The sequence below is a fragment of the Fusarium mangiferae genome, assembly GCF_900044065.1.
Source record: "Fusarium mangiferae strain MRC7560 genome assembly, contig: FMAN_scaffold004, whole genome shotgun sequence".
In the NCBI taxonomy this organism is placed as follows: domain Eukaryota; kingdom Fungi; phylum Ascomycota; class Sordariomycetes; order Hypocreales; family Nectriaceae; genus Fusarium; species Fusarium mangiferae.
Window position 1 is genome coordinate 575,803 of NW_024573924.1, and position 13,083 is coordinate 588,885.

At 48.3% G+C, this 13,083-nt stretch overlaps 7 protein-coding genes across 7 annotated transcripts; 5 read left to right on the forward strand and 2 right to left on the reverse strand.

The window, feature by feature from the left end:
• Positions 1–1,139: 1,139 nt before the first annotated feature.
• On the forward strand, positions 1,140–1,709 carry FMAN_08769 (uncharacterized protein; the record flags this gene model as incomplete). The annotated part of the gene is made up of 2 exons (XM_041829536.1): positions 1,140–1,162; positions 1,220–1,709. 2 exons carry the CDS (start codon positions 1,140–1,142, stop codon positions 1,707–1,709), a joined length of 513 nt encoding a protein of 170 aa, XP_041680289.1.
• A 382-nt stretch (positions 1,710–2,091) lies between these two features.
• Positions 2,092–2,532, forward strand: FMAN_08770 (uncharacterized protein; the record flags this gene model as incomplete). Its single annotated transcript, XM_041829537.1, has 3 exons — positions 2,092–2,157; positions 2,216–2,326; positions 2,377–2,532. 3 exons carry the CDS (start codon positions 2,092–2,094, stop codon positions 2,530–2,532), a joined length of 333 nt encoding a protein of 110 aa, XP_041680290.1.
• A 493-nt stretch (positions 2,533–3,025) lies between these two features.
• On the forward strand, positions 3,026–4,154 carry FMAN_08771 (uncharacterized protein; the record flags this gene model as incomplete). Its single annotated transcript, XM_041829538.1, has 2 exons — positions 3,026–3,373; positions 3,432–4,154. The coding sequence occupies 2 exons, from the start codon at positions 3,026–3,028 to the stop codon at positions 4,152–4,154; spliced, it is 1,071 nt and encodes a 356-aa protein (XP_041680291.1).
• Positions 4,155–4,621: 467 nt separating this feature from the next.
• Positions 4,622–5,441, forward strand: FMAN_08772 (uncharacterized protein; the record flags this gene model as incomplete). Its single annotated transcript, XM_041829539.1, has 2 exons — positions 4,622–4,757; positions 4,819–5,441. 2 exons carry the CDS (start codon positions 4,622–4,624, stop codon positions 5,439–5,441), a joined length of 759 nt encoding a protein of 252 aa, XP_041680292.1.
• A 577-nt stretch (positions 5,442–6,018) lies between these two features.
• Positions 6,019–8,253, reverse strand: FMAN_08773 (uncharacterized protein; the record flags this gene model as incomplete). The annotated part of the gene is made up of 3 exons (XM_041829540.1): positions 6,019–7,066; positions 7,113–7,329; positions 7,383–8,253. 3 exons carry the CDS (start codon positions 8,251–8,253, stop codon positions 6,019–6,021), a joined length of 2,136 nt encoding a protein of 711 aa, XP_041680293.1.
• Positions 8,254–8,661: 408 nt separating this feature from the next.
• Positions 8,662–11,395, forward strand: FMAN_08774 (uncharacterized protein; the record flags this gene model as incomplete). Its single annotated transcript, XM_041829541.1, has 7 exons — positions 8,662–8,812; positions 8,860–8,940; positions 8,986–9,620; positions 9,672–9,874; positions 9,992–10,393; positions 10,443–10,765; positions 10,815–11,395. The coding sequence occupies 7 exons, from the start codon at positions 8,662–8,664 to the stop codon at positions 11,393–11,395; spliced, it is 2,376 nt and encodes a 791-aa protein (XP_041680294.1).
• Positions 11,396–11,475: 80 nt separating this feature from the next.
• On the reverse strand, positions 11,476–13,033 carry FMAN_08775 (uncharacterized protein; the record flags this gene model as incomplete). Its single annotated transcript, XM_041829543.1, has 2 exons — positions 11,476–12,756; positions 12,803–13,033. 2 exons carry the CDS (start codon positions 13,031–13,033, stop codon positions 11,476–11,478), a joined length of 1,512 nt encoding a protein of 503 aa, XP_041680295.1.
• Positions 13,034–13,083: the final 50 nt, after the last annotated feature.

A 13,083-nucleotide genomic window follows, 5' to 3' on the forward strand; every position in this document is an offset into this window, starting at 1 on the left:
GGTGGGTATGCAGTCATTGTTGCTAGCGATCGCGTCAATTGAGATGGGTCCGCGGGCGTTATCGCTGCTACCCAACTTGGCCGAAGTGAATAAAACTATGGATCGATTTAATCGATAGACAGTTGTAGCGATTATCCGAGTCGTGCTTTCTGGTAGGGATGGTTGGCCGACGTCGGGACGTGCTATATGGTGGGTGTTGCGTGATTCTGGGGTTGATGACACCTTTGGCTTTAGACGGTAATAACGGTCGGGGTCCCTTATCTCTGGCCATAGCGCAAGACAACTTCGGACCTGAAGTGGGATATGTTCATAATGCTCTCATCTGAGATATCGAAAGTATTTGCGAATTTGGTCGTTGGTTGTGTTTGAGCGTCAATTGGCCAAGTGACTGGGATACCCAGGGGCCGAGAGATTTATAGTCTTAACGACAAAATCACTATTTAAACTGTTAGCCCAGAAGCAACTGACAGGAGCATGAGAAAGATATGAAACTTTCGAGATAGAATTAGTAAGATACTTGCAGAGTCTCATTCATCTTGACTATACAACGCCAGTAACAGATGGTTCCGGAGTAGATGGTCTAGACCTGTTTTCCGTTCTCTATATCCGATATCTAGTTGCATAATTCCTGCTACCAGTCGAAAAGTGGCGTCAAAGATGGCAACACCACCTCTTCTGCGTTGTATTCGTGGGGGTCGGGGAAGAGACGGGCAAAGTTGAGGACAAGGCTAACCGAGAGCTTAGGCTTCGATATCAGTAATTCTCAGACGCAGAAAGGTAGGATTCGTTTCCCTCTTCTGGAGAAGCCCCACTAATAGAATGGCGTACCACGAAGTGCTGTGAGCCCGACTTGACGTTGTTAGAATCTCAGAGTGAACCCACTTTTTCTGTTTTCCATCTTCCTCCTCAAGCTCGATTCTCTGATAATAACGAAACGCGTCACGCTGCCAAATTGAAGTTCTTTAGACCTTTTAAGCAACATCAAGCCTGCTATTCATCGTCCTTATACAAGTTATAGTACAGCCGCTAGGCAAAGCGGAACCATTACCAAGCCTAGTTCAACTCGACAGGGGGTTGAGCACGCAAGTCCCATAGCTTATTCGCACATCGCTCCGGGGCCGGGAGACTATACCCGCAGCATGGCGGACCTGATGAACGTCCCGTAAGTACATACCTGGTGGTTGAACCATGCTATGATTGGTTGCTGACTGCTTCCAAGCTCTAGACGTTACAAGATCTTCAACAACAAGAAAGAGGCGATCAAGATACCCGCTTCACATGTCCTGAAGCACCCGACCTTTGAGGAGCACTTCACCAGAACCAGCCGTTCAAGGACCCGACGCCTTAAAACTGGACGTTGCTCATGCATCATCGACATCGTCGCAGTATTCCTGCGCGATGGCAGGTTCTACAACCTGCATACCGGCCAGTGTCGTTGCATTTGTAAGTCGACTAACTTCTTGACCCGCGCCGTCGCTATTTACGACTTTGCGGTCGAGTTCGAACTTTATGCACTCGTAGAGCTGGTTGCAGACGACATACCCAAGTTTGCCAAGCGCATGCAACCTGCAGACGTCCTCTGTCTCAAGCTGATGTATGGGGCACCCGTGACACCAGAGGCTGATGGGACATCTGACGATCCTCAGCTCTCGAATCATGAGAGTCTGCGTCAGGACCTGGCTCAATTGGTGATGTCTTTGGCCAATTAGCCCCGAGTCAATGAGAGCGGGGTCTGAGACAATATGTCGCCCTGTCACTGTCCGTATAGAGAAGTCGAGTTACCTAGACCTTGATAGCGAAGAACATCAGGCTGAAGAAATGTGACCAATGGGTTCGTTGTTTCTTTTATCAAAACTGAGCTGTATTTCAACCATAGTAGAAAGGTTAGAGACACCTAGTACCAAAGATGGTCTGACATAAATGCCCCACGTGATGTGAAGTGTAAAGTATGTATTTGACCAATAAGCTTCGGAAACATGGCGTCCAAGGTTCCCACTGTTGTCCTATCTATGACGTCTTGATCTATAATTCTCAGAATACTCCGCACCATACCAAACATTACTTGAGAATATCAAAGCTGGCAGCGCAAACATGTCGATCACTCACACTGTGCTCTTTCAATTCAAAGACAGCGTCGACCAAAAGGATGTAACAAAAGTACATGAAACAAGCAAAGGCTGTTTGGCTAATTGACTGACAAACCGACTCCCGTTAGACATGCGATGATTTCCTTCGCCTGAAAGATCTGTGTATCCATCCTACAAGCAAGAAGCCTTACATTATATCACTACAAGGAGGCAAGGATAATTCGCCAGAGGGGATGCAGGTAACTCTACCAGACCATCTTTGCCTGGATCTGGTACTAACAGATCGTAGAACGGGATAACCCATGGATTCGTTGCAACCTTTGAGTCGACAGAAGATCGTGACTACTACGTCAAAACTGACCTAGCCCACCAAGCCTTCATAGCTCAGGTCGGGGGTCTTGTCGAGAAAGTCATTGTCGTTGACTTTACGAATGGCGTCTACTAGGGTCAACTCAGCACTTTGCTGCTGAAATAAAGGTCTACATGCCAAATGAAAATCAATTGGGCACAGTCTCCTTATTTCAAGTAGGTAGCCAACGATGCATAAGATCAGAACTTGGTCAAAGACCCAAAACAAGCATGAAAATGGAGAAAATGTTAGAACCAAGATGGCACCCGTTTATAGCAACCCCATCCATACGTCAGTAACACGATCTAGAGGTTTCACGGCTCTGCCCAGCTGAACATCTTGCATGCTTGCTCAACGTACTGGTGCCAATAGGAGGCTAAATAAACGGGCATGTCCCGGATCTTGGTGGCCTGTCAAGGCGCTTAGTCGACGGGTAAACCCAAAGCCGGGCGCTTAAGTCACGCCAAATCCAGATCTTGCACAAGGGGCTGGCACCATCCAAGTCCACCTACGAATGTACTCCTTTCACAGCACCGGACTCCTTATTTTCTCGAGATCAAATTGCCGAAAAATTGTTTAATCAGCTACAATGGCTTTTCAACCAACGAACAGATCATCACTCGGCTCAGGCTCGAGCGACAGCCAGACTGGCGCCGGTCTCAGACAACTTGCGATACATACCTTGGATCAGCCCCATCAAGACACCGTAAGGAGTGCGATTTCCCGGATTCTTGATACAGAGATTGCGGAAATTACATATGCTCAAATCATTGATGGCTTGCCTCTGGGCGAAGTTGCGTTTGAATCAAGAGGGGGAATGCCTCACAGTGACCATCCTATCAATCATTGCCACGACAAGCTTTGCGATGGGATTTTGAATAGGACACGAGAGTTTCACAGAACTTTTGACCCTATTGTACTTCAATTTGACTCAAGAGTGAGCATAGATTCCCGTATGATCTTTATCGATATCAATAATTAATGCCGTGTGTTAGCTTCTCCTTACATTCCAGGCTGCTTCTCCTGGGTCACAATCTTTCGATACACGCCTCATCGAGATAATTGCGATAGCAGTTCATCAAATTGCCGCACTTCTCTATGGGATTGAAGAAGGACTGCACAAGAACGATGGTGTCATTGAATGGGCACCACCAAAGTCTGACAAGATCTGGTGGTCACATTGCCCAAATGGGCCTGAACCCTGGATGTTCTTCCACCCTTGGTATTTAAGTCATGATAGGTACCCCAACGGGGTAGCAGACATGGTTGGATATTGGGCTGAATCCAGAATTCTCGGTGGTGTCGTTTTGTTCGACCGGCGCCAGCCAGTACCAGGCTCTGGCGTGGACCAGGATGCTGTATACATTCACCCTGACAGAGAAGACGTAACTTATAGAATCTGTCGCTTGACCTCTGAGCAGAAGCTGCAGCTACTCAAGTTTCTTACTGCCGAAGAGCCAGACCAGAATCCTCTACCAATTCTGCCTGATGAGAAAAACGATTACCGCATTGACCCGGAAGAGTCTCCCGAGGAAACTGGGATATACAGGGATATATGGGATCGCTCAGAACTTCGTGAAGACGCGTATGATCAAAGACTGAGGGATATTTGGAATAAGCTGGGTTATCTCACTCATAGTGACAAAGGCAACGCTGGAGACCGAGCACTAGAGAGAAGAAACCGGATATTCTACGCATATTCTGATGACGAGGCCTAATAAGGTTTTTATAGAAAAGCTTATAGCATATTTATAACATCCAAAGCACAATGGCCCACGTAATTCAGCCGCACTGTCAATAGTATTTGCCTGGATAAGGGGCATGTTACTTACTTTAGTACTTAGCTGGGAGCTTGGCCAATGTTACCTTAACTATAGCCAGCAACCAGATACTTCTGAAATTCACCGAGTTCCTTAGTGATTAGTGCCGAGAAGCCTGATGTTACCAGCAAGGGGCCTGGGACGCCATCAACTCTCCAGATTCGGTTAGTGTAGGCCTCTGAATCTACGACCGCCAGAAATGATACTGCCCTGGATGTTGCCCTGTGTGCAAGAAGGTTCCTTGTAATGGAACCCACCGTGAATCAGAAAGTCACGGGGTTCGTTGTCCCACCTATTTCAACTGCCGTTTCTGGCCCTCCTCATCTTTTTTTCTTCATCATCCACTCGTCCCCATCACCATCGCTATGGACAACGACAACACCATGAAGGGCTTTGCTCCCAGCCACGGCTCAAGTAGCAGTGCTCACCCTTCCTCCACTACCCTTGAGGAAAAGAAAGAGGCTCATCATCCTGTCGCCAAGGGCGAGTACCAGCAAGAGGGTAAGTTAGCAGTCAATAATCGACAGTGTACGCATACGTGACAAAGCTGAATATTGCACAGTCCTCAAGGTTGCTCAACGCACCTATCCGAAGGAGCTTCCTCCTGCCCAGAATACCATGCTAATCCACCACATCCGTGTCTCTGGTGCATATGCCGATGCCCGTGATGAGTTCGCGGCCATCTCCCAGCCAACTGATCTCGGTTGGTCTGAAGTCCACTGCCTGTACAAGTACCTTCTGGCTTTCGAGCTTAGCCACCCTGACACCATGACGAGGGGTCATCTCACCCAATACGGGGATCTTCACTACTTCTTGACCGCTGTGTTCTTCAAGTGGGAGACTGGAAAGGAAATCGGACCCCAACCTGTCCTTCCTGGGCGGGTTTTCGAGGACTATACCAAAGATGTCGGCCTGCTCATCCGTGATCTCGACCCCATCGTCAACAAGGATGGATCCCTTGATGCGTCCGGACGCTGCATGTGGGACCAAGCCTACTTGGCTTTCAAGGTCAACCAGAAAACCCTGGAGTGGCAAGTCTCTTGGGTGGATTGTAATGGAAATTCTTTGAAGCGGGAGGACGTTCAACTCTACGACAAGTACAAGAACAACTACAAAGAGGCTTTCAATGCAACCATCGAGAATTTCGACCGAAAGCAAAACCAGCGAATCATGGCTTACAACTAGAAGCTTTCCATCCACGCTAGTCGCAGGAAGGTCATGGAGTTCCATGAGAATGGCTTCAAGATGTACATGAGCATCCCTAGCCACGAAAAGATCGACATCGAGAAGTGCTGGCTCGTCAAGCACCGCTTGCCCAACTTGAGCGAGTCCGTGGATCACGAGCTCGACTACTGAGCATTGAGAGTTTGTAACTACTAAGGTATTATGGGCCTGTGGAGGATGCTCTTATAAAACTATGTACCCGTTAATGGCGGAAAGATAGTAAACTAGAAAGGATGGGAAATATAAATAAGTATAATTTAATATTGCTTCCTTCCTAAACTTAGGTCTATTATTAGTACATTATCAGGTATCGAATTTGTGGTAAACTAGGGTTGTAACTGCTGGTAGCTGAAATATTAATTATTGATGTATTATTAATATAAATAGAGAACTCTTATTAATATAATAGTTAAAGCCTTCTTAAACTCTTAAAATAATAAAATAAATATATACAATAGTATTACTATAAAGAATAGTATTTATATTAATACATACTTCCTTATAACTTAAATGCTGCCGTATTATCTATTACCTAGTATCATATACTATGCAAGATCTGTTCGAAGCTCTGTACCTCAATCGTCGGGGGTTGAGACCATCTCTCCTTGAGACTCGCCACATCGCTCTGTCTTCCTTCGCTAACATTGGATGAGACAGCAAAGACCGAACTCTTTAACCAAACTTCCTGAGTAGGCTCTAGTTTTCTTGTGATGCCTACAGATGCAACAGGAATTAATGTTCGCTGGCAAACGATGTTCGTGTTGGAGTCCGGCTTCAGCGCGAAGCTCTCCACACCAACTCTTTGGCTATCGAAAAGGGCTTCAGTCAGAATTCCACTGGAGCCAGCTTTAGAAGAGATGATAGTGGATCGTTCATCGGAGAAGTTTCCCTCAAAACTACCGGGGACGACTTGGTCAGGTACTGGAAGCGTTGGCAAGTTCATCCCATCAGCATCTTTACGGCCATTTATGGCGAAACCTCCTTCAACAATGTGAAGCGACTCGATAGTCTTCTGACATCGTATGCGGTGCATTCGAATATGCCAGTCCGGCCATTGCTCGGTCGGCGGGATCAAGATCGTATCGACAGCCACGGCTCGATCACCCCAAGGATACCATCTCACGCTCGCAATGGAAACATTCGCCACACTCTGATTATCCGTCTTTGTCAACAAGGCTCCAAACTGAACTTCATCGCACTTCCACTTCACTGCCCAAGTCTCGCCGCCATCTCGGCTCAGTGCCAGTTGGTTGTCTGGTGCAATCTGTTGGATGAGGGGGCCCGTTGGAACAGAGAATCCGAAAGCTGAAGAGTACGCAAACTTGCAGTATTTGGCTTGATTGGCTTTCATTGGCCATGCGACGAATTGTCCGGGGGTGAGCATGAAGTGGTGATTGCCTCGCGGGTGGTTGCACAAGATTTGCTGAGGAGCTGGGACGACTTGTGTAGGGGGTTCAAAGGGAGGATACGGAAGTGGCTCGGAGTTCCAGAATTCGTCGTCGGCACTCAATCCAACAGCTATGAGTGTTTTGAGGCACCAGTATACAGATTGGGGAGAGTTGTAGTCTTCGGCCATGTACATATTTCTGACGCTGTTAGTAACACCTCTAGTTAGTATTACGGTCGACTTACGGATACAGCCATCCAATCGTAAGAGTGCCATCAGTTGAGAAGATGTCACTCGAATTCTGTGCCCACCACCTTAGATGTCGGGCTAGGAACCCCTTGATTGCCGCTGGTGAATCAAGCGGCTTAGGCATATTAGGCACCTTGGCAAACGCCAGCGCGCCGAAGAAGCCTCCGCAGGCAAAGCGGTATGTGAGGGATCTACCGAAGGGAATCGAAGATCCTGTCCGTTGTTAGCTTAACGTGAACATTGTTTATGTCTGTGGCACAAGGTACCCTGAGAGTCGAAGTATCTCCAGAAATGGGTTCCAAAGTCCCTGGCTCGTTGTTGATACATCTCACAACGCGATTCGTCTAGGTCAGCGGCGAATTTTGAGAAAAGGACCTGTGAGAACTGAATGGCGAAACTACCAGAATAGTAGTCTGCTTGTCGTCCTGTTCCCACGGTATCTCGACGTCCGGTCTTCTCAGCTAGCTCCTGTTCCTGTCTCGCTTGCTCGACTGTCTGCCAGGGACCGTCCGCTGACCATCCATCTCCGATGTAGAAGCTATCCAGCAGCTCAAGATCCGAATCCATCTCTTCCTTGACTTCTGAGAACGGAACGCCACAAGTCTTTACTAAAGCAAGGTTGCAAAAGACTCGAAACCAGCGCCAATTTGTCGGAGGCATTTTCTTGCCGCGGATAGAGTTCAACCAGCTCTTCAAATTCTTCTTTTGATCTTGGTTCAATGGCTCATAGAAACGCTTCGGTGCTGCTATGAGAGCAAATGCTAGCATCTCTGCCTCCACCATTCTTTGGTCCATGTCGTTCATGGCCCCCCAATACTCTGGATGGTGAGGGTCGGTTCCCGCGATGAAGCCATCGACCCATGGCTGAACTAGCTCATCTACGCGGGCTGCCAGGTCCTTGTTGGTGATAGAGTCATACCCGAACAACAATGGCGCGATTGCCCATAGCGGCCTTGCAAAGCCTTCTAATTGTGCCGCCGACTCATCGAAATGTGCACCTGTCGCAATTGGAATACGAACGCGAGATTTCCCAGGTGAGAAATATTGTTTTAGAGGATTGATCAACGCAATTATGGCTTCAATAAAGTCATCTCGGCTTTCGAAGGGGTTGTCGGAGAATCCTGGTAGTGGCGGCATTTTTGTGTAACTCGGGCGAGGTTGGAGAACAAGAAATTCCAGTTACACAAAGTGAGAGATTAAACAGCACAAAACAACGAGGAGAAGCAAATTTACGGAATCTTCAACTTAATCACCATCAACAGCATTTTTGACTCACGACACGATAGAACCGAGCTCTCGACAATTGATCAGCTCCAGTCTCGGGCGTCGGCCCATTCACATCCGAAGCTACCATCAGCTGATGGTGATGTCCAATCATTGGCTCGCTTACAGCATCATCCCCATGGGGTAATGGATCTAGAGCTTGTTTTTGGTCAAGGATCGACACACGAACGCCTCCTCTCCCCCGAACTCTCTCGTTATTACATAAACTATGCGATCCCTCGGGCAGCGGGCGAACTCTATAATCACACAATCACAAGCGAAATGGACCATCAGAGTGTGCAATTAGGTGGAGCTGGCAATGAGTCTGCTGCTGGAGACCCCGGGCCCGAAGTCCCTTCGTGTCAAGGATGTCGGCGGCGAAAGCTCCGCTGTTCCAGAGACAAGCCTACGTGTAATCATTGCCAAAGATTGGGTATGTCGAGGCGTCCAAGGATGAGATTCAGTGACTGACTTGCGTAGACTCGCCTTGTGTATACGACACGAAAAAGAACAAACCGGGGATCAAGACTGGTGTCATAGAAGGCTTGAACCGTCGAGTTGGTACGTAGAATGGTGGCAATTGCACTCCCAACTGACCAAGACCAGAGGCTCTGGAGAGCACGGTATTTGACAACGCGCAACCTCCCAATCCAGCTCCTTCATCCGAGTCTTCGCAAATCATTGGAGCCTTCTCCAGTCTCATTCAGGAACTTCGAGGCTTGGTTCACAATTCGGCGGGCTCGTTGTCATTGCCGCCCGCTCAATCATCAATAGCCCAAGCACAACACGCGACACCGGGATCTGTGGCTCTCTCATCCCCAAACGATGTCCAACATCAACCGCGAAAGAGACGAAGAGTGGACAGCTGTGGCAACCCGAACATAGAACTAGTCAGCCAGCTCAATGAGTTGGGAAGCACTTCAAGCCAATTACCCCCTGCTGAACTCCTCGAAGAAGTCATCAACGCGTACTTCATCCTGGTTCAGCCATGGATACCCATTCTACACGAAACACGGTTCAGGGGCCGCTTCTACAGCCATGAGCAACTGCCCTGCCTCACTGTGCTACTGCATGCAATAGTAGTCGCCGCCATTCGCTTTGTCGATACAGACAATGGGAAGATATCTGAAAAGGAGCTAGAGACATGGACCTCTAGATCCAGAAGCATAGTGCTTTTGTCAGCTATGGACGGCATGTCGGTCGAGAACCTACAAGCCCTGAGCATCATAGCGTTCACAGATGTAAGTACGCTGTATTTATTGGGAAGCACGTCTAACTAGGGGCTTTTCCAGATGGGTAATGGAGACATGTCCAGAGCTTGGCCTATCATAGGCTCACTTACAAGGACTGTTGAGTATCTTCAGCTCAGTGTTGAAACAGACGACCGACAACAGGGTCCCTTGCTGAAACCCTTGACCTCTTTATCACCATCGCAGAACTGGACTCAAGAGGAGGAGCGGAGGAGGGTATTCTGGAGCATCTTCAACCTCGACAGGTAGGCTTACACCATTTGGTAGTTACACGCACCAGCTGACCGCTTAGGCTTTGCTCTGTGATGACTGGGTAAGATGACACAAGCCAAAAAGTAGTTGGTTCATACTTACAAGTTCAGATGGAACACCAGCTTGACGTCCGACGATGTTCGCAGACGATTACCAGCAGATGGAGGCCTATGGCACAAAGAAGAAACAGTGCTGACTCCCTACTTTGGTATCTGGGATCGCTCAGCCGCAAAGATGGGGAATTCGATTGTATTCCTTCCTGCACACTACCCAAGCCCTGATCAAGTCGCGGAGGCACCCCCTGAGACACCATCGACAAATACAACAGTACCCAAGGGCAATGACACAGTGGATATGACAACTGTCGGGGCGTTCGCTTATTGTATCGAGGCGACAGAGTCTTTGAGTCGAGTTACTACTTACTTTCTCCAACAGAGAATTAACTTCAGGGATCGTCAAGAAGTCGGGAATTGGCTTACCAGATTTAAGGAGCTGGATCTACGCCTTGTCCAGTAGGTCTCATTCTTTTTCCTTGAAACTACTTACTAACGGCTATTGCAGCTGGAAGATGTTTCTCCCTCAGAAATGGAAAGACTCCAACATCTCGCGGAGGCCAACCATTATCAACATGGATCCAAACCTGACATTGGCCCATATAACTCACAATACCTCTATGATCTTACTACATCAGCAGATCGCGTATCCATCACCTCATTGGACCAGTATTGTACGAATGCCCAGTGCCCATAGCGCAGAGACATGTCAAATTGCTGCGGCGGAAACGGCAACAATTACACGCAAGTATCTCAAGTACACAACAGAGAACAGCCCTGTTAATAGCCAGTTTGCTTTCTGTGTGTTCGTCAGTGCTCGCGCATTGCTTGGTGAGACTTCTTTACTAATGACTACGGTCTTTGGCTGATGATTACGTAGTGCACTGGAGATTTTACAAAACCGATCTAGCCCCTGAGTTCTGGGTTCTAGTCGAAAGCCTCGATGACTTCTCTAAAAGATGGGCAGGCCCTTTGTCCCGATCAAAGTCTAGTTCCTCCTTGCCCGGGAAGTACAGCGCTCAACTACGCGCGCTTCACAAGAAATGCGCCGAGGATCCGGATTATTCTCCAGATGTCGTTGGCTACTCGACCGATGGCTTTGTTACGCAGACACCCAGTCACCTCCACGAAGGACAAAGCGACAATCAGCACAGCAACCAAGCTCGGGCTGGAGTAGCATCCAGCGAGTTGCAGAACTCAGTTGATAGCGGGACCCAGAGACCTATTCTCAATCCTGGTCCTCCAGGCAGTCATCTCAGCTTCCTTCCCCAGATATCTCCCACCAATCCCGGAGTAGAGCACAATTCACCAGATGAGCTATCAGCCATCTCGACAGTTCTTATGGATCAGGATTTCATGCAGTTGGATCGAGTCATCAGTTTCGATGACATGATGTTTACAGCTCAGACGATTGACGATCAAGGGGGGCCTTTCTCCATGAATAACTGGACATTGGGATAACGAAGGAATACCAAAACTATATTATGCCAAGTAGATGCAGCTCTTCACTAACTCTTCATATGAAATTCCAGGAGATACGTCTATACCAATCCCATCTTCAACAACCTGTTCCCAAACTCAATCAAGTAGTAATCCGCATAAACCAGTCCGTGATCCCAATATCTCTTGTAGTCTTTGGCATTGTGATTCGCAGTGGCGTTCTTCAGAATAGCCTCAAAGTGAGCTTCGGGCTTCAAGTCCTGAACCTCGAATTTTCCGTCTGACCTCAACGCCACTTTCGACTTTTCCTGTGCAAGGGAAAAGTCGAGTGTGTCCTTGACGATTCGAATCGCCATTGATCGATATCTCTCACTCAAGTCGGGCGATCCACTTCCAGCTAGAGCTTGCGAGAGAACAAGCATACCATTTGCGGCAATAATGCCCGCTGAAGAGTCTCGCAGTGGTGCAGAAGTATCAATCGGGGCATCGAAGTCCCAAAGAGGAACGTATCGACCCTTAGTGCGGCTCTCTCCAGAGACAGGGACTTCGACACAGTCTGGGGACTTGAGTAGTCTGAAGATGAAATATTCAGCTAAACCAATAGCTGCATCCAGAAACTCAGGATCCTTGGTCCAGTTGTACGTCTGCGAGTATCCTAGGATACCCCAAGCCTGTCCTCGAGCCCAGGTCGAGTTGGCTGCGTAGCCTTGACCAGTTCTTTTCTCCTTGACGGATCCATCTTTGGGGTCGAAGTTGACAACATGAAAGGTGCTGTACATGGTTCTTCCCACAGATTCGTCTGTCTCCTTTCGTAGCAATGCCTTGATCAAAGCCTTAGCGTGAGCTGTTGCTGCTTCAGCCATTTCAGTCTGGCCAGTCTGTGCAGCTGCGTAATACAGCAGGTCGAGATTGCACATCGAGTCGATAATCACCAAAAAGTCCTCTGTCATGCTGGAAATGTCGACACCATTTTGCGACAGGACATCCCATGATCTGATAGCGCCGACATTGGCGTTGTATCTTGAGTAGAGCGAGCGTGCGGCAGTGACGATAGACTCAAGGGCTGTCGACTCATGTAGAGTCTCCCAACGAACTCTCATAGACGGCTGGATCATGAATGACATGTCGTGGGTATCTGTTCTCTGGGCATACTCATGGAGCGGGTCAGACCACGCTCGTCCAACATCGAGCAGTTGCTTGAGCAGTTGTTGCTTGTTGGCATCTCCAGCTGAAGCTTGGGGATATTTGATGAGACGCTCGATCAACGAGTATATGGAACCTGGGAAGAAGCCACAGGTCCAGAAGAGCTTCTCACGGAGGATGTATTTTCCAGCATCTGACCCAGTTTGGGGGACATATTCGGGGTATGCCAATGGAGGGTTCTACCAGTGTCAGTGAGGTATTCACATCCAAGTGAAGAGCGCTTACGTTGTTTACGAGGCCCGACTCTGCGGCGTGGAGGATCTTTGCTGTGATATTGTCCTCAAAAAGCTCCGAAACGATGGATGATATCGACGCTTTGTGAGGCTTGGCAAATAAAGTACCGTTCTTTGAAGTAGTCTCACTGCCATTTGCGTGGCCATTTGCGTGGCCATTAGTGTGGCCATTAGTGTGGCCGTTGATGCCGTTGATGCCGTTGATGCCGTTGGAAATAGTCATGATTTGTGGTACTGAGGAGTGATTACGGGGAGAGTGTGTGAGTTTGGTTG